Source organism: Micromys minutus, assembly GCF_963924665.1.
Source record: "Micromys minutus genome assembly, chromosome: 3".
Lineage (NCBI taxonomy): Eukaryota > Metazoa > Chordata > Mammalia > Rodentia > Muridae > Micromys > Micromys minutus.
Window position 1 is genome coordinate 75,334,862 of NC_137972.1, and position 21,337 is coordinate 75,356,198.

Consider the following 21,337-nt stretch of genomic DNA (forward strand, 5'->3'; position numbering starts at 1 on the left):
CATCTTTTCTCTCTGAATTCTTTGAACAACCCCCGTGTCATGATCTGTCATGGATTATTAACTTGTGAAGTGTTACTCTCCTGACTACAAATAAGAAGCTTAGATGCATGGTAGGGAATTCTTTATGTAAGTGTCCCAGCACCACCACCAAAGCAACATCAAAACCCCAATAAACAAATGAACCAAAGAGCAACACCCTGCAGACCACATGTGCTGACATCTTAAGCAGCAGCTCCCTGCCTGCCTCTGCCTCCATTGACTTTTCAGAGGTGAAGCCAGCTCCCTTAGGAAGGAAACACTAACTACTTTTTCAGCTGATTCAGTATCTTTTTTGTGTCAGGACAGAGGCTGTTGGAATTGCATTTTCTTGGGGCTTTTATGCCAGATAGAATAAATCATGTTGACTCATGAAGATAAAAAACAATCACATAAATAACTGGGGCATGCTAAAGAGAAGTCCAAATGACCAAGTGGTCTGGTGAACAGGGCTTGAAGGAACGATGTGCTCACTTTCCCCCTAAGGCTCAGAGGAGAAAAGATAAAGCAAGGATGAGATGGGTACCATCTTCAGGGAATGCTGGCTTGATAAGCTTTGATTCTTGGGTGAGTTAAAAGGATAACCAAAATGGAAGTGAGATCCAGGCTTCAGTGGGCATGAAGAAAATGGGTGAGTATTCAGAGCTAGCCCCATGTTATTGAAACATCTAGGGTAGCCTGGATAACAATGCACAGACTGGTTCTGGATGAATCTATCCCCAGAGCTCCAGTGTGATTGCACAATGGGACAAAAGCATCTCTAAGGTGCAGCCTAGTGGCAAATTGAACCTGCTCAACCTGCCCATGGAAGTGAGAGTCCAACCAGTGAAGCAGTAAGGATATGGAAGAGAAGCCAGCTTACTAGGAAGAGGCTTGGTAAGATATAGAAAGGCATCACTGTCCATGGTGAGACATGTGGATCCAGAGAAAGGGAAGTGGATGCTGGGGTTGTGGTTGATGAATGAGAATAAAGTCAGAGCCCTGCAGGCCATGGGGTCCAGGGATAGCTGTCCAAGGTTTGTTTATATCATGGACTGTACTGAACAATGCAGGCATGTTGAACTGAGGATACTCTCTTCCTCTCCCAGGTTTCTATGGTGGGAGACTCAGAAAGGAAACTGGGGATGGAGGGGTACTGGGGTACTCCCAGCAGCTGTATCAGTGCAGTGGAATCCAATTCCAGCCTCAGGTTGTAGAACCAACAATGGCAGTTTTCACGCAGAATACTGAATTTGGCGCCTTCACATGCCCTTCCAGTGAAGTCTCAATACAGTTGTTTGAGAGCAGCCATTAATGTTCCACTGGGTGTAGATGACACTGAGGCTCTGTCCGACCACTCGACCAGCATCACACCAGTACCAAGTGCTGCGGGAGGATTGGATTTGGGTCTAATCGAGTCAAAGCCCATGGATATAGAATATACACAGCAAGCACACTCTGGTATGGTTCATTCCGCACAGAGACACAGGAAGCATAACAGAGGGGACAGCACAAGACAGGGGAAGAATTAAAATAGTGCTTTTAATATAATTTCAGCAAATGTACAGTATATACTTTATATTATGTATCTCTAAACTGCTCATCTGGAAAATATAAGCTGCAAAAATACAGGCTACCACACTCAGAATCTATTAAGTATGTGCTTTTCTTCCTCTTCTCTTCTGGGAATCTGGATTTTTTACACCCTTCTGTGAAAGCTCAGCCTCTGCTGATTTCTTTGGAACGGTTAAGAGTGTTTGGTCAGAGAAGCATCCCCAGAGGAGGGATTTTCTAAAGCGTGTCAGAAAGCCATCCCCACAGAAGCAAGAAGAAGGATAGGCCAAAGGAAATTTGCACATCAATTTCAACCTTGCATTTTAGGACCAATGCCCACTTTGGAGGGCAGCTGACCACATGCCACCTCCTTAGTCCTTGTCACAGGCCTGTGCTTGATGCCTCAAAGGACTACATATTGGTTAACCCACATAGGAACCCTTAGGTTCCCGGGCAGCACAGGACCTACAGGGCTGTCAGGTCTGGAAGGCTGTGGGTAGTGGTGATGATGGTGGTGGTGATGATGGTGGTGGTGGGCTCTGCTGTAAGAGAGCAGCCCTCAGCTTCGTACAAAGGAGTCTTCTGAAGGCGACTGTGACTCAGGGCAGGTTTTCTCTGTCTCAATATCTTGATACTCTGTGCCTAGAGGGGAAGGGGGGAAGAAGAGCCAGAAGGAAAAAACAAAATGGGTCTTTTCTGCATTTCCTACTCTATATTAGTCTTACATCTCAGCCTCGTGGCTGGCTTTCCAGAAAAGGGGATAAGCAGAGGTCACAGCAGTAAAGGGTTCACCTTTTTCCCATCTCAGTCTCAAGCCCAAGGACCTTTATGAAGGCTGGATCTTTCAAAGCATAAATAAATAAATAAATATATTTATCTGTATATGGGGATGAGTTATACCCCAAAAAGGTTGTACCCCAAACCTTTTTTTATCTATCATTTACACAAGTTACCAGCAATAGATCTTGTGTCCAAGTGTTACTCAGAATCCAAGCTTCACTTTATGTCTTTATTAGACAGGAGGTTGAGTGCCAGGGAAAACCACTTGAATCACAGCCATGCTTTCTCCTCTAGCATTTTGGGTCCAGTTTGTCATCCATTCATCCACAGACAGTCACTGCATAGCAAGTCAAACAATCTCTGCTGGAACCAGATCTGAGCCCAGGTCACCTCTGTGAATGTTGCTGTGATCTTATGTTAAAAGCATTAACATTTCAACTTATCCCTATGACAATCTGTACCCCATGCAAAGTTCATGGTGACATATGGGTTTCTTGTTCAGTGACAGGTATGGGGAGACCACAATAATCACTGGTTATTGATCTGTCCTTGTTTGAATTTGACCTCGTGGTTTAAAAGGCAAGAGACTTCCCTTGGCATTTTAGAAGCTGATGCTTGGTCAGGAGAGGAAGAAGCCCATGGTCTGTTCTTGACTTTTTGGAAGGCTCATGTTTTTACAGTTTGGGGAGAACTCATCAGAGAAGAATTTCCCCAGATAATTTTTTAAAAAGCATGTCAGAATGCCACCTTTCCTCAGAGATGCCAGAGGCAGGATGGGCAGAGCAGGAATGAGAGCTGAAGTTGCTTGTTACTCAGAACAACTGGCTGGGAAGGGTTTGCTATGGCTCAGGTGGAAGGAAGAAGGCTTTAAAAGGTCTCTACTGGTAATTGGTAGAGAGAAACAGCTTTTCTCATTTTATGGCCCTGCGTTTGCAGGCAGCATTTTTGCAGAGGTCTTGTAACTTTGGCTCATTTCTCTGAGAAACTATTGACTCTCAGTAGGAGTGGGACAGTCCCATCCCTCCACTTCCACAGAGGGATGTTCTGTTGGCTTCTATGTTCCCACCTTGGAGGTTGTGTTCTGGGCTGGAAAGAGCTCCAGTTCAGAAATTATGTAGACCTGGTACTTGAAGTTTGAACTCGGAAAACTTGGGCCACTAGCTGGTAACCTTAGGAAACTTGAATTTTCTGCTTTTCTTGTCTGATTTATATGAGGGAGGTTATGACTTACCTGTCAGGGAAGGAATAAGAGGGTTGCTGGGGTCAACTGGGATTCTGCATTCACAGACCCCTGGCAGGAGTCTTGCAGGTTTAATAAACAAGAACTCTCAACCCCTTCTCCCTTTAAGCTGCTGGATTAAGCTCCAGCTATTTTAAATTTGTTTTTCTTATAGTGACCTCCCTACGTGGCACAGTTCTGCCTCATCTTATGGCCTCAGATTATAAATCAAACTTTCTTGCCAAATTTATCTCTGCAAGAGCCACCTTCTGTTTGATTAGCCTGAACTTAAGGAAAACAGTAAGGAAACCACAAAAATTTCCACCTACAGAATGTCACATCTTGAGAAAAATTGGCTACATTATTCCATTTGCTCCTAGCAAAAATAATAATCACTTCCACCTTATGGAAAAAAATATTCAAACCGTATGATTATTATCAGCCCCTGATTGTCGACTTGGGTTATTATGAAAAATGGAAATGTCTAGGTACTCAGCTTCTCAAAGCCTGAAATCTGGGAAGAAAGACATAGCCAATATTTAGCACATTTGAAGCTCCTGGGTCAGGGATATATGAGTTGGGTGCTACGATACCTCCTAGGAGATAGGGGATATGAGCTCCTGTCTGGTACTGAGGACAGTCTCTGGCATTATTGACAGATTTCAGTCCTTTTCCTTTTACCTTAGCATTTATATACAGTGGAACACTGTATATAAACAGACTACTGAGATCAGGGATAAAGAACATGGCCAAAGGAGGGAGAGACAACACTATCTCCAGATGACAACTGCCAGTGTGTATACTGTTTGCTATTCCAGGGGACACATGAAGAATGTGAGGCTTAGGGTTCATTTGTGTTAGAGACTTTGAGGTTAGGCACTCCCTGGAGGCAGAGAAGGCTCCCTCACACCTTGCTTGGTAGGAAGGGAGCATCTATCATGGTTGCCAACAGGCATTTTGGACTCATAGATTTGGGGTTGAGTCTCATCTCTTCTCATGACCTTGAGCCAGTTTTGAATGCTTCCAGGTCTCATTTTCCTCCCCTGTAAAATACATCTAGCAGTAGTTCTTGCCTCACAGGGTTAGTGTTAAGACTCAATGTGTCAATGCATGTAAACAGCTCCACCCAGCAGCTAGTTCAAAGTAAGCACCTAATAAATGTTAGTAACTGTTATTATTAGCCATTACCAGTGCTCACCAATGATTTATCCGACAGATTGATTAGCCCTAGAGTGCCAATGTTTTATGTTGTTGCTGAAGAGGAAAAGTGTTTAAAGCTCTATTCAGTATCTGGATTCACACCTCTCTTCCTGTTTCCTATATTTCTCCTTCATGTGTCTGTATCCATCTTTGGGGGCTGGGGGGGCAGTTGATCAGTCTAAGTATTGAAATGTCAAGTGCTGGACTGGAAGGGAGGACAGGTTCTGTAGTTCAAAATCTCTATTGCACCCAAGATAAAGTAAGGTTGCCTTAAATTACCAAGTATGACACCAAAAAGGCACTTTGCTCTTCTTAGAAACAAGTGAGATACTCAAATTAGACTTCTTTGTTTAGGTACATTAGAGTGGGACTCCTTAGAGAAATGACTCAGCCAGTGCTAGGGCCAAGATTTAGGTATCAGATCTTCCCTACCTATGCTGAACTTTTGGTATCTCTAAGACAGTATTGCCCCAGCACAGCCTGGCTGGCCCTTCTGACTCTCTTTGTAAGTAAAGTTTTGCTGGCACCCAGCCCAGACATTTGCTCATTTATTGTTTTGAGCTGATCTTAGGTGACACCATCAGGATAAATAGTTTTGACAGTCTGATGGTGTACAAAGCTTCTATTACTAGATAATCCCAAACAAGAGTAATGTGTTGTCTTGCTTTGGAGGTCTTATATGTGAGTCCTTTTTCCTTTGTCTTCTTACTACCACTTGGGAGACACTGTTATTTGGTATTGAGAACTCCACCTTCTTTTTCCTCTCTCTTCGATTATTATAGCTATCGATCAAAGCTTTCTACCACTGTGAGTCAGCTCTGAGTCACCTCTCACATCCAGACAGAACCTGGCTGAAAATGCTCTTTCAATGATTTGTTTGTGCTCCAGTCTGTCCAGTTCACTGAGCTGTGAGTTCTTGAAGGAGAGGGGCCTTGTACCTAGTCTAGATGACACCCAGCCCAACACTGTAGATACAAGGATGACTAGCTCATGTTCAAACACCACATCCTTGAGGAAAAGAAAAGTTTGCCTACGTCTTCATTTTGGAGGTAGGCAAACACCCTTGAGTTACAGCACCATCTTTGTTTGTCTGAATTTCCCAGTGTAGGTATGCTAAGCCATGTTGGTCCCACCAGGACTTGGCAGTAGCTTGAGGTTCTCCACATGCATAAAGAGCAAAAGAGGCAGTGTGGAGTGACAGGTTCCAGGTGTAACACAAAGAAGTGATCCCTAGCAAAGACTTGTGAACAACAGCAAAAATCTTCCTTGTTTGCCTTGCCAGTGAGAATGTCTTCAAACTGGCTCTTGTGTGCCAAGAATACTCTAGAGGAGTGGGATCCACAGCCTGTCATTTTGGGTCAGTTGTCTATGATATTAGGTTTTTGTTCATAGGGATAGAATTGGGTATGAATTGGGTGAATGCAGCAACTTAGAAGGAGAAAAAAGGGCAGGAGAAAAAGGGCTGAATTTGGTTCTCAAAGGAATTTACTAAACCAGATTTCATTTTACTAGTACTCTCTCTTGGAAAATTTGGTGCCTCTTAGTTATTCGACCTGGATTCTTAACTTAAAGAACAAGGTTAACTGTTTTGAAGGAAACCCAGAGGAACAATGAAAACCCTACTATTTGGTGCTGTTCCTGATTTTCTGACCAGATAGCTGACTGTCCCGTGCATCCAATCAATCAGGCAAGAACAGCAAAAGCCAGAAGATAAATATCTTCTATTCCCTAGACTGAGAAGCTGCACAGTTGGGTCTCCTTGCTCACCATGATCAAACGTAACACACAGCACAAATACAGCAGGCTTCTAATAAGAAGCAAGGGCAGCTTGTTCTGTCCATATCCCTTTTTAGACTGTGAGATCAGGTAGTTGATTTCTACATACTGATATTTATTATTTCATATTACTGAATACGGTTTTCAAGACTCTCATGGAGATCACATCCCATGGGAGATCTAATGACACATGCCATGGTTGGTAAGCCCTAGTTGGTGAGGAAACTACTCTTCCCTAGGACCAGAGGCAGCATATTGCAAGAAAGCCAGATGGGCAGACTGATGGCTAGCCAACTACTGTGTCTCCTCAGAGCATTTGTCTGTGAGTCCAGATATATACTTACACTTTCTGAGTTCCTTTATAATGTCTCCACTGGAAGCTACTGAAGAGGATCGACTAGTAATCATATCAGAATCTTAGGAACATTTCCCAGGGGCAGCATGACTACCTTCTAGTGACAGCCTGTGGGTGTCCTTGTGTAGAATATTCTTATAGATTGCCTCAGGCCTACAAGCCTTTCTATAGTGTGAGGAGAGACTCCAGGGCTTTTCTGGATCTGGGGATCCAAATGGACAGAAACCACAACACCCCTTCTTCAAAGGTCATCCCCAGAGCACTGTGAGGTAGAGAAAAGGAAAGGATTGTTAGCAAGAAGCACACCCTCCCTCCTAATTGGAAGATGTTAACTCTCAAATGGCTCCTCAGGAGCTCTTGGCTGCCTTTATTATTTTGCTGTTAAGCACTAGCAGCATCCTTCTTAAGGGAACAAGAAAAAAAAAATGGATTCTCTTTCTCTTTATTAGCTGTGAGAAAACTCTGGGCATCGTGGTGGATTTGTTATCACCCACACCCACACACACCCAGGGTGTCAGAGCTTTGTGGCCTCCCCTGTGGAGGTAGGAAGTGAGTGACAGGTGAGGCACAGTAACAGCGAGGCACAGGTGTTCCCTGACAACACAAAACCTCAGCAGAAGAAAAGCCAGTTTCCCACATGTGGGAAGCAACACAGGAACAAAGCATAAAACCTGCTTAGCCTCCATGTATGAGATACAAAGATCTGTCAAAGGTTGCAGCGGAGACTTTCACATCCATCCTTGGGTGCACTCAACTAAGATGCTGGGGGAGGCGGCTGCAGAAGAGGATTCATTTCACAGGTCTTCTCCATCCATCCCAGGTTTGCTTCCTTTCTGCATGTTCAAGGGAGATCTTACCAGGACAGTTTTCATCTAGAATGCCACTCAAAACCAAGCAGACAACCAAGGGGCTGGATCTAGCCTTCGATGCACAGTGGGGGCATAGATATCAAAAGAGAAGAGTTGATTGGATTTTCTTTTGTGTCATACATGAGAAAAATTGAAAAATTGAAAGAGAGCACAACATTCATTGGAATCATTTTGCCACAGGGAGATTTTAAATTTATAAATAACTGTTGATAAAAGTGAGCCCTGGAGTTGGGTTCCATTGTTATCTTTAAGAACATTTTAGGGGAAAAAAAAAAATCCAAGATACAAAGAGCTTAAAAATCATTATTTTTTTTTCCAAAAGGCAAATCATCTCATGAAACAAAATGTACATCCCAGGGCCTCAGTTTGGAAAGACACACAACAGTATAAAGAGGGCAGTAACCCATTAGCCATTCATTTTCAAAACGAGACTGAACCAAAACCTATTCAGAGTGGGATCAAAGCCTTCAGAGCAGCCAAAATGTCACCTTACACACTGGTTGGAGAACGGTTCCCCCTTTCCTAGTTATGGTGTTGATGAGCACCTTATGTTCATGAGTGAGGACAGGCTATCTCTAGGTAGTTCAATGGAAGGTCTGTTTTAGAAGCACCCTGAATGAGATGGCCAACCACAGCCACTGTGCCACACAGCCATTTTCTTGGATATCTTTACTTGATGTCTGTCTCCTCTCCTTTGGGACTATTACTGAGACCTCCCCATTTACACTATCTGCTAAAGATATGGCACAACATCCCTGTCTTCACTCTGCTGGCCTTATTCTTTCATTGCTTCAGGTGAACTGTAAGTGGATGTCTGAGGTGGAAAATAAAGCCAAGCATCCTTTGTGGTCTACTTTAGTAGCTTATGTATGTCTCCAAAAATGGTCAACAAAGAGGCATGAAGTGTGCACTGACTAGGCCCTTTGCTATGCATGTATGTACTCCCATCTGGCCCAGCCCCAGCAAGAGTAGCTATATTGTCTTAAGCATGCTGGTGCAAGAGTTTCCCCCCATACGGCTCTTCTCCCAAATGACAAGGCAATGCTCTGAGGTTCAGCTGCTTTCAAGTCACAGAGATCAGGATTGACCTGGGACCTGTCATTAACATTTTCATGGACTGGACATGTGATCACTTAGGAGCTTGTGGGTTTATGATCACAGGTATCACAGCTCACTCAAAAGCTGCAGACAGGAATCACACACCCTCTCTCTCCTATCCCCAGGAGCACAGCCCCCATCCACATAAACCCACCGTTGAGTGAATCTCCTTCACAGGCTAAAAGGAATGCCCATTGGACCTGAAGCATGAATATAAAAGGGCTTCTTGTGACAGTAACATCATCACGGGGAATAAAGCCAGAAGGCAGATTTGCAACTTGTCACATTATCCCGTTACCTCAAATATGATTATTTTAAAGATGCATTTGCAATCTTTCCAGAGTATCTCTTACTTATACCACGGTGGGTTTTTTTGATTTTGCTTGTTTTCACGGTATCAGGATGAGGATAAAAATTACAATAGATTAATTGCATCCCTTGAATCACTTTATATTTTTTTGGTGCATTAAAAAAGGAGAAGTAAAAGCTTTGTTAGTGACTGAAGGGTTAACACAGATTCTAGAAGCAGTTAAAAATAGTATTAGAAGATTATACATACAACCGTTGGAAATTCGTACGCTTTGTATTTTTCTTGTTGTTGTTTTTGAAAAAAATGGCAAAATGTTTGGCAAATGTAAGCAAATGACACGGGCTATATTGGCACTCACCGGCTCTGAGCGGGTCAGTCATGGCCAGGTGAGGCCCACAGCTTCCTGAGGTCACACTGTGGGGCTGCTAGGAAGGAGTTCTTAGGAGGGGGAGGTACATGCTCCCCCCAGCTCCCCCTGGGGCCCTCAGTCTTGAACATGGAAATGGAGCTGGTGAGAGGTGCCAACCACAGACTCCAGTCTGGATCACCCATCAGCATCTCTTAGAGAACTCTGGGGGCTTGAACCACACATAGACTGGGTGAGCGGTCTACACAGTGACCCATATTGCAAAAGTTGGAAAGAGGAGTGAGGTTCCCATCCCTCCAACCTGTACCCCCCACAGCTCAGTGGAGGGAGAGGGTATCTCTAGTGATTAATCTGGCAATGTTTTCAACTTCAACTTGTGATTTTAGTAGACTCATTTTTTTAATGCCTTTTAAGTTTTGTATGTGTATGCATATCCAGAAATGTCCATCCTCCAAGCTGGCCACAAGTGTTACCTGAATTTGGCAGTGCCTCTTGCTTGTAGCTGTCGGCATCGTGAAAACCATGAGGTGCCTTCCAAGCAGATTCTGAGCCCCGCAGTGTGCATATCCTCAGGGCATCCCATTCTCTGTTTATTCTGAATCCTGACTGGCTCTGAGTTTTAGAAAAAGGTCAAGGGTCTTTCTTATGTGTATGCATGTGTTCATGTAATATATTCGTATATCTGTGTATGTGTGTGTGTGTGTGTGTGTGTGTGTGTGCATGTCTGTTTTCAAAACCCTTTTTTATTTTCTTTTCCTTTTTTTTTTTTTTTAAGAAAAATGACACTTTGTTCACAAATACAGAGTTCAGCCCTCCTGTAGTCACTATAAAACGGATTCCATGTTTTCACACCACTCATGGTCTTCCAGGTTATAGATAAATTTTGTCCTATGTGTCTGGTGTGCGGGCACAGGGTCCCTCCCCAGATTGTCTAGGGTCAGAGTAGAGGCAAAGAACTCACTGGTACTCAGCCCGCCCTCGTGGTTTTTGATGTAGCGTTTATAGTTTTTCCGCAGGCACTGCCACGTGGTGGTGTAGAGGATGAAGGCGAAGGACTTGAGCGCAATGGCGATGCTGACGTACAGGTATCTGTAGACCACGTTGTCGTACAGGACGCAGGCGCCTTGCTCCCCGCAGAAGGTGCTCCAGAACAGACAGGTGGAGTCGATGCCGGCCCCGAAGATGAGAGGTGGGGGGATGAAACCTGTCAGAGGGAAGAGATCATTTCAAACACTGGCTCTGGGAGACAGTCTGTCCACTGCAGAGAAAGGTGTTTCTATGCCTGGCTGTGCGTCTGTTTGCGGGAATGCTGGGAGTCTCCACTGTATCACTTGGCTCTACAGTGCAGCGGTTCAAACCATGGGAAAGCAAAATCCCAGCTCTGCCTTCATTATCCAGACAAAAGTCACTGAGCCCTCTGTGCCTGGCACTGCCTAAGTTAATATGTGAACACTTCGGAGGGTGTTTGTTTACCTGTAAACACAAGGTACTTGACAGCTGTCATTCTTCTGAGAAGGGATAAAGTCATCCCTGAAGGCGGGCTAGTATGAGTCAGCCCCTAGAGGGAATGCCAAAGAAGCCTGTGGCTCTGCACATCGCCCTTTTGCATGAGGTTTGCAGGGGCTGTGTGAGCTGCTAACAGGAGCGACCTGGGACCAGCAGGAGAATAGGAATGGGTTATACCATGTGAGCACACAAATGGACATGTACATTCAAATGAGGAGTGTGACAAACATACTCGTGGTTTCTATTTGTCCAGTTCTTAAACTGCTGTGCATTCTTCTCATGCAGAGCTGGAACCAAGTACCCACAGCCACCATCAGGAATGTAAGGAGAGACAAAAACTGTCCCCATTCTTAACTCGAGTCCACAGCAGTCTGCTGGTTTATTTGCCTGCTCTCATCCCTTTGCTCAAGGGCTATTGGACCCTCCTTAGACTAACAACCTGTGGCCAAAACATACCAGTGTTTGAGATACGGCTCAGTTATGATGTGTGTGTGTGTGTGTGTGTGTGTGTGTGTGTGTGTGTGCATGCGTGCTCACGTGCGCACGCGCTTTCTGTCTAATAATGGGGTCTTGTTATATTGTGCAGGCTGGTCTTAAATTCATGGGCTCCTGTGAATCTCCCTTTTCAGCTACTGTAGCTGGATTACAGGTACTTTGGTGTTTGCAGCCATCCTGGTCTCAGTCATCAGCATTTTATGTGCTTGTCTATGTGTGCATGTGGAATCCAGAGCTCATCAGTGGTGTACGCCTGGATCTAGTCATTTCTTTTAAAATGAGACATGGCTTCTGACTGCTTTGGAATTTGCCACTGTAGTTATGCTGGCTGCCCAGGGGCCTCCAGAGACTCGCCTCTTCCCACTGCTTCTCCAGCATTGAGATTGCAATGCTGTTTGCGTATTTGTTTTATATCAGAATCAGATCCTGCTCCCATAGCTAGCACCTTACCAACCGAGACAGCATCCCAGCCCTAGTCACCAGAATTTTGAGAATGAACTATAAGCCTTAGATTTAATCCTCAGCACTGGAAAAAAAAATCCCAGGTGGTTTCTGGCCTGTTTTGAGGAGCTTTATTTGTAGGATGAGGGGGAAATGAATATGTTATTAATAAAAATTCATTGTTCAGGAATTGTAGCATTCCCTGAGGCTAGAGGCTGGTACTCATACCTTGAGTGACAGACCTCAGTGTTGAGACATGATGGCTGCAATTAGAAGGGGACAATCGTGAGACTGCAGGACTGCTCTACTATCTCCCTGGAGTGTTCTTTCCAGGGTCCATCCTGGATCAAACTTCACCTTTCACTGAAGGTCTTTCTAAGAATTTGATCCTTTGTCCAGAAAAACATATGTATTCTCCACGCCAGGCACATGTTTTAGGGGTTCAGAGATCTGCAAAGTTCATTTCCAGGGGCCAGAAGTACAAGTCTTTCAGATATTTAGATAACACCACAGCACCATGCTAAGGAGGAGAGCTAGGGGCCAGAAAGCTGGGTGGAGATTTCAGCAGTTCCCAATTTTAGGACAGGCCTGAATGGGTTGCTGGGTCCTCTATTAGTCTTGGTACCAAGCAGTTGGTTGAGCGCTGGATCCTCCGTATTGGTGTCTTGGTCCTTCTCTTAAGTCTGCAGCTTGTTACCCCAGAGAGAAACCCCGTAAGATGGATTCTATTGGAATCCTCATTAAACTCCTCCAGCAGCTTGATTTAATAAATATTGTAGGCTCAGAATCCCCTACAAGCTGTTCTCTGCTCCTGGTGCAGACGTTGCTCCTGCAAAGTGAAAAAATACCCGCCTCATTCCCAGGGGTACAGAGGCTACTCAGGAGCTCACATCTCCCCCACTGGCTGAGCTGGAGCATGCTCTCCCCATGCCAATATGAAGGGATTTCCATGGCAACGGATGCACATGTGGATGGATCTGTAGCTAAATGGCACTGATTTGACCTATTCTCGGGCACAGTGGGGCAGCTTAAAGCCACTCACCTTCCCTGTTTCTTGTGGTTTTATTTTGTGATTAGATGCCAAATGCTCTTTCTACTGACTGTGGCCAGTCCTGGTATCATTAGCCTCTGCCCTAGCTACTGTTCACCCAGCAGTGAGGAGCCAATACGGATGGGCACCCTGCGTAAAGGACATCCTGGGGAAAAATTCCGCCACAGGGAGGAATGAAGAGTCAGATGTTCCTTACTCCATGACACATGGATTCCTGGACACCACGGCAAGTTTGGCAAATCATAATATAATTTTAGCACATCACAGGACATCTGGAGTAATAATGAGCCATTGCTTAGTATTTGTTCAAGCTCATACTTATGCAACTCCTTCATGATAACCTGGAGGAGAACTTTTATTTGTATATGATATACATATGTATATGTCATTATTAATAGCCATTGTCTCTAAGTAGGGCATGCATGCTCTGTTATCTAAAGCTGTCAATTTTATCTTATTTTCAGGTTCCCCTAGTAGTCAATGACATCCCTAAAAGAACTAGAAAAAAAAACTTTCGAGTACTCATCAAAGTTGTCTATGCTTTACTCAAGATCTGAGAGAACATTGGTTGCAGAGATGACAGAGGTTTTGTTTTGTTTTGTTTTTAAATTTAGGGAGATTAAAAACTCCACAGCAGCTCACAGCATCTCTCAGTGCCTCCATATAACATGGAGCCAATATCACCACAAATGAGGTGAATGCTTTGCAAGGGGTCTGACCTATTCACATGGCCAGAACTGCTAACACTTGCATCTTATACTGGGACTTAAGGTGAGATTTTAGAATAAATGCTAGGCTTAGTCACCAAAGGACAACCTTCACCTCCCTTCCTTTCTACTTGTGCATAAAGCATTAGCTTTCTGTTTTGTCAGATTAAACTCTTCCCTTTTATTGACTTGTAAATTTCTCCCAAAGGTGGACTCTAAGCTATCATCAGATTTTAGTTCAGATCTACACGGTTGCAGATCTGCAGTTCACCCTTTTATCTGGATGCCTTTGCTATTCCAGAGCTCTCCTGAGCAGTCAATGGTCAGAGTCCCAGTCATTCATCTGGATATATTTATGAGTCCATTGAACTAAACAGAAAACAACAACAACAACCAAAAAAACCAAAACAAGCTGTCCACAGAAGATCCTGGCTCACCCAGAGACCATGAGAGATGTTCATACTATTAGGAACCCATCAGCTAACCACCCCACCACTCCAGGGCATGCGGCTCCATCAATAGCGACACCCTCCATACTTTATAACTTCTGTCATTGTACATAGAGAGAGGACAGAACACAAACTTCATTATTTACTTTTCCTCTAATTCAAAGTCCATTAATTTAAGAGGATTTTTAGACTTCTTATCCAGGATTTCCAGGGTTACAGAGAATATTCATTTACCTCCTGCTAAGCTTGAGGAAGCTTTATTTTGAAGGGTGAAGAGAGAGAAACACCCAGGAAGGAGTTCTGATCTTTGGCAGCTCTAGAGCTCTTCCTCCTCCAGGCTTGTTAACGCATGGGAAGAACTGGGAGCTCAATTGGTACACAAACTTCTGGAGTACCTCTGGGCAATACTCCAGACACTTGTCAGGAGGAAGAGAGACACTCTGTCAACTGTTGTCCTTGCCACCTTTCTCTTCAGGCAAGGTGCTCACATCTGGAGAGGCCCCGTCTGTGAAGGAGTAAAATTTTCTTGCAACTCTGCCACTTGGGAGCTGTGGAACATTGGCCAAGTTCCACAACCTCACTGAATCTCAGCCTCTTTATAAACCGGGTACACAGGTATACGTTCTCGAATTAGCACTGTACTTCAAGTGTATGTGCTCACGCCCGTGATTAAGTGTGAGTGGACATGAAGGGCAGGAATCAACACTGGGTAGCTTCCTCAACCCAGGTCTCTCTTTACATATTCCTTTTGACACAGAGTTTCTCACTATACCCAAGAATCGCTGACTGGGAGACATGCCAGTGAGTTCTAGAGATCAGTCTGTCTCTGCCTCCCACCAAGCCTGCCTATTACACAGGAGTTGGGGATCAAAACTCGGGTCCTCAAGGACTAAGCCATTTTCCAGGACCCCAGATTATGCTTTACTGTAGAGTTATCCTTTGTTTATTGAGAAAGTGTGGGTAGAGAATGCTCACCAAACTAAGTTCCAACCCTATTTTTATATGGTTTTGTCCTTCATCTTTTTGGTAAATGAGCATCTCTGGGGGAATAAATGTGTTACAGAAAACCTCCAAAGCCAAGAGTTGGTGGGCCATCTGAGGAGCTGGTCTATTGAGGAGGACAATCAGGTGCCTCTAGCAGGGAGGTCAGGTGTCCATCAGTACCTCTTCCTGTTTGAGCATCTTCAGTCTGCTAGACTCTTGTTCAGGAAGGAAGAAGGAGGCGGGCTGATGACAGTGGAATCTTTTGTTAGACATTGTGTATTCTGGAGATTCCTCTCTTCCTTAGAGTCTGGAAAAGCATCTCTCTTCCCTTTATGTCTCTTGTGCAAAAAATGTGTTTGTGAAACATGCCTCGATAGAGCCCAGCCGTGTGTTGGCTGGGTATATAGCAAGCTCATTGCTACTTATTTCCAAAAATATTGAAAGGGTTAAATCTTCCTTATACTTTAGCTTGCATGCATGCATGTGTGTGTGTGTGTGTGTATGTGTGTGTGTGTATGTGTATGTGTGTGTGTGTACAGGTACACATATGTATATGTACATGCACATATATGTATATATATTTAGGTACACACACAGACACGTGGTGTGTGTATGTTCATGCATGCATATCTGTACATATGCATACATATATCACTGTGTATGTGAGCAAAAAATGTTCTGCTGCTTAAGAAAACAGTCTCTGTTTTCCTGAATCTATTAACAGAGACTAACCCTCAGGGCCCGTATCTTGGCTTTTTCTTTTACTCCCATGGTTGCAAAGGCAAGACCTATTCATATTTTTTTGGTCTCAACTTAAAAGGTGAATTGAAAGGCTTTTGTAAGAAAAAGAAATCCACATTCCTTTGCAGGACAAAAAGGAGGCTAAAAATGACTGTGTCATTTACATTTGGAAAGATAATGGTTCCTCTCCAGCTTAGCTGCCAAGACTTGAATTTACCCTGGACTTTCTCTATTCAACCCAGAGCAATTACTGTTACAGCCAGCTCCAGCTAGAGGGGAGCGTCGTCTACTGAACAGATTGATGCATTTCTCTCCTTCTGCCGTGCCAAGAAAGACCCCAGGAGTGTTGATATTTGCAGGTTCTATCCAGGGACACTGGCCACTCTCAATTCTGAGAAGACAGGAGCTGCTGCGTCCTCACTTCACTCCTGGGCCTTTGTTAAAAAGTCTGAAAGAATAAAGTCAGAGCTTACCTAGCCTGCCAAAGGCCACCTGGACACACTTGGCTGAGAGGAGCTAACACTGAGGTAATTAATACCTCTGTGGTTAATGTAATATCACCTTAGGCTAGGGAGGAGATGTGTGGAGTTTGCATGTGCAGACAGTAGGAGTGGGCTCTAGAGCTTGTGCCTAAGTAACAACTCTTTGTGGGTTAAACAGAACAGCAGTGAGTGGGAAATGCCTCCCAGCTTTCCAACAGTAAATTCTCCTCCCATCCACACGGGTCCTTGAGTGCACTGTGCTTATGTTTTCTAATAGGACATGAGCTAATGGGGTTTCATTTACCCATAGACTGTATTCTATTCCAGACGATCTTAGAGCTAGAGCTCAACCAACCCAAACAAATATCTTTCTTAACAAAAAGTCATCCATTATTTAAAGACAAGACTTAACCCCAAGGACAGGCTACCCAGGAATGAACGGGCATACTCGGGGGCATAGTTAAGACTGTTCAGTGCGGTTTGCTTAGCAGCTCAGCTCTGTCAAACTAAGCATGGTAGTTTTGGGCAGGGGCTTTGTGATGGAGTCTAGCCTGTTTTCCTCAGTTTCTTGGGGACTGTCTGTTCTGTTGGTCCATTCAGGGCTTCCCAGAACCATAGGACTCAAATTTAAACTTCAACTTCATCCAGGTCTGTTTGTTCCTTGCTCAAATCTACTTAGCTGGCTACCAAGACGGGGACATGGCTTAACATCTCCACTCCATAGCTCTCACTGGTCAGTGCCTTTCAGGACTCCTGTTCTAGTACTAATCTGCACATGCTCACTGTGATGTGATGTGATATGTGTGGATACACATGTATGTGCGTGTGTGTGCGTATTTGATTCATTAGTTGTTCTCTACCTCACTTTTTGAGACAAGGTTTCTCACTGGCTGTCTGGCTAGCAAACACCAGGACCCTCCTATCTCTGCCTCCCCCGAGGTGAGATTATAGACTTTTTTCATGGGTTCTGGGCATTCCCAGTTCAGGTCCTTATACTTGTGCAACAAACACTACCAACTGAACCACAGTCTCCCCAGACACACCTTGGTGCTTTTGTTCCTGGTTAATCCACCAAGAGTTGCTAGGCACCAGCTGTCCACCAGGTTCTAGAGGCTCCTCCTCCTGTCTGCATGTGCAGACTCCACGTTTCTTACCTGGCCTACGGTGATATCACATTGACCACAGACTACTCTGTTTCTTGCCAACCTTGTTCTCAGGCTGATCTCCCTTAAGCAGCCCACTAAGTGTGTCTCCATGCTGCTGTATGAGATCTGCTCTGTTCCACAGCTGAGTGGAATCTTTCTCCTTGAAATTCAAGGTGTTCTGCAACTCTTCCCCTCACCTGCTGCATCCCCACTCCCAGGTCCTAAAAGCAGGATGGTACCGCTGGCTCTTTATATCCATTGCAGATGCCTTACGCAAGAGAGGACCTCAGTACATGTTTGTTTCTAGGAATGTGAGTTGATGTGACATCCATGACCTCAGGGACAATTTACGTTGTGCTTTAGCTGGCTGAGGAATCAAACCTATGGTTTTATATTTGCAAGTAAGCATTCTGCCACTGAATAACACTCCCAGCCCCAGGACTGAGATTCTTAATCAGACCCCTTATTGACCTAAAACCCAGACAGAAAAGCAGTGATTTGGAAGAGGAGGAATCCATCATCTCAGGAATTCTGCTGAGGGAGCATCCAGTTTCTTCTGATGGCCCTCCTCTAGCCCTGTGGCTTCCTTCCCTGTTCCATTTCTATCACTGTCCTGGATGACATGAACTGGACATGTGTTACCACACTCTGCCTTTAAACAACTTGCTCTCAACGCTGAGGCAGTTCACCCTGCTTCTCTCTTGTCCTCCATGCTGGGTGCGTCATATCTCTGCACCTTTGAGATCTTAAAATCAGATACAGCAGCTATGGCCACAGCTTCCAAGTAGTCTCTTATTGTTTCCTACATACAGCTGGCTTCTGTAGTCCTGTTCCATCAAGTTCTCATTACTCTGTTATCTCTTTGCCACTTTCTTTACCCAGCCCAGCCCAGGCACTACCAACAATCAGGTTAGCTTCATTCTGGCTGCTAGCCTCATTCTTTCTGAAAGATGGTCTCATATAGCCCAGGCTTTCTAAGTAAACATGGATGACCTTGAACTTCTGATTCTCCTACCCCTGCCTCCTTTCTGAAACCACCATGCATGCTTTTATATACTGCTGGAGACCAAAGCCAGGGCTTCAAACATGCTAGGTAAGCATTCTAACAACTGAGCTATATCCTTGACCTGCCACCCTCAATTTCTTTTCTCTGCTTTCCTTACCTTTCAGATACTATTGATAGCACCAGTTGCAAACTTATGTCTGCCGTAAGGCTACTAGGAAAGTTCTCAGTCCACAGTGACCAGTGCCACTGAGAGCCTTGCTCTATCTGTCAGTTCTTTTATATTCTATTGTCTAAAGTAACGCAGGAAACCAATGTTACCTTGATTTCTGGACCCTGGTATTTTTCCTCTATCCTAACCAAATGCCTAGTGTGGACTTCCATGCTAACCCATTTCTTTCTGCCCTGATGTATCAACATTTAGCCCTTATACATCCTTGCTGACTATGACAGTCACTGGCCACATGTTACTACTTAAAATTAAAACCAAAACAAGTTAAACAAAACAGTCCATACAAGCTATGTTTCCAGTGGCTCAAAAGCCACATATGATGTATACATGGAACAATTCTTGTGTTACACTAAAACAGCCTTGCCATGGTCCACGTGTCTTCCCACCTGCCTGTCTCCCTATCTCAACCCATATTCTTGCATACTTCAAACCATTTCTGGATTATCTGAGATTCCCAATACAATATAAACACCATATCAAGTAGCTCATACTATTATTGCTTAAGAAGTAGTGATGTGAAAAGCCAGAGTGAGCATTCTCAGTATAGGCACTCTGGTTTCTATTCTTCTAATAAAAACAAAAAATAAGATGTGTTTTTCTTGTAAATTGTACTTTTGAGGTGGAGAGCTAATTAAACTTCAATTCAGAGACCAACCCATGAAGACCCTTCCTCATTAATTTTTATCTCCACAATCTTAATGCAAACCCCTCTCTTAACTCTGATTGGCTGTACCTTATTCAGTGCCTAGACAGCATTCCTTTCTGAAATACACAGTGGATCTTGTTCCTCTCCTGACACCTAATAGCAGCTTCTACTTACCTTAAGATAAAGGATAAGGCTACCCATGAGGCAGGAGACCTTTCTCATCAAGTTCCTAGCTCACCACTTTCACCAGCCCCATATCTGCTTCTGTCTCACCCCACATGCCTCAGTGAGGTCTCAGCATGCTTGTAAGCCTTATTCCTGTAAGTTCTCCCATATAAATAAGTCTTCTTCCTGTACATCTTCATAACACTTACTTATTCTCTGTTCAGGACATCAGGCCTGAATCCCAAGGCAAACTTAGGTGGCCCTCCCCCAAGTCACTGCTACCCCAGGGCAGGCTCCATTGTAGATCATGTCTTACTCAATTTCAGTGTCCCCATTGCATTCCCATTATCCACATGGGGCACCATGAGGGTTGACAGTGTCATGGTATCTGATTTATTCATTGGCCTTGCATTAAAAATAATGGCTGTTAATCTTACTGGGTTCTGGAGGAGATGGAATTAGGCCAGATGCCAAGACTTCTCAGCTAAGCTGCTTTTAATTAAAAGATGAGATAGTGTCATATCCTCTCAGCACAGGGTTTTCCAAACTGATTTGTGACCCATAATGGGCAATAGAATCAATATGCTGGGTCATGACCAACTTTGCAGAAAGCATGGAGCAGAATAGAAAATATCAAAATGTGTTGTACATACTAAAGGTATTTTTCCATGAAGTTTTTGTTTCAGCTCTATCTATGCATATGCATGTGTGTAATGGGCCATAATGATAAAGTTATCTCTTGCTCTGGCTTACAGGCACTGAAATGGAAAAATCCCAGTTCCCGATGCTACCTCCTTTTCCTGAAGCAGGCAGACAGATTCTGGATCAGCTTCAGAGTGGTGAGTGATTACCTTATGGCGTCAATCACCTTATGATACCTCAGTTGTGGTTTTATCTCCAATTATCCTATACTTTTCAGAAATAACTTCTTCTTTTACAGTGTTCTGCTATCTTGATTATTATGAAGAACACTTTTTGCTGTGTGTATAAATCTTGCTATGAACAGAAGCTTCAAACACTGGAGATGACTAGGAAATGCCAGCTTGTGGCATAACCATCTGTAGAATTGTTCCACCTCTTTCCAAAATAAGGCTTTCTAGTTTGTTGGTATTTTGTGTCCATAATTCTACCTATCCTTGGGTGCTAGACCTCAGGCACCTTCCAATTTTTTTTTGAGATATCTTGATTCATTTGAGACGTTTAATTGGCCTAAAACTTATCCACTTTGGTTAGGTCAGTGGCTCTCAATCTTCCTAACATTTCAACCCTTTACTATAGTTCCTTGTGTTATGATGACCCCAACCATAAAATTATTTTTGTTGTTATTGCATGAGTGAACTTTTGCTGTTGTTAATGAATCCTAATGTAGGTATCTGATATGCAGGAGACCTGATATACCATATCTATGAAAGCATCATATAACTCCAAAGGGGTCTTAGCCCACAGGTTGAAAACCACTAGGCTAGGTACTGGTGATTCCACAGATAAACATATCTCTATCTCCTGAGCCACCATTCTTGGGATTACCAGTGAACACAATGGCACAAAGGCACCTAGCTTCTTATATCCTGAAATATAAGAAAATATCAGGCTCAGGATATCTGAACACAGGTCTTCATTCTTGTGAGGCATGTACTGTACTGACCAAGACAGTTCCCTAACCCTGATGTTACAGGCTGTGCATAAAGTTGTTAATATGGATTAGAGATGTAGAGACCTCCACGGTAACTATAAAGACGATGGTAAA

The 21,337-nt window shown here is 43.9% G+C and overlaps 1 protein-coding gene across 1 annotated transcript in view; it reads right to left on the reverse strand.

The window, feature by feature from the left end:
* Positions 1–1,539: 1,539 nt before the first annotated feature.
* Positions 1,540–21,337, reverse strand: part of SLCO3A1 (solute carrier organic anion transporter family member 3A1) — a gene marked incomplete at its 5' end in the record, with an annotated part of 222,531 nt that continues 202,733 nt past the window's right edge. The window contains 3 exons of the mRNA XM_080914454.1: positions 1,540–2,211; positions 10,017–10,155; positions 10,505–10,747. Coding sequence (XP_080770580.1) covers positions 2,190–2,211; positions 10,017–10,155; positions 10,505–10,747 — 404 coding nt within the window. The 3' untranslated portion in view covers positions 1,540–2,189. The remainder of the gene's footprint in view (positions 2,212–10,016; positions 10,156–10,504; positions 10,748–21,337) is intronic.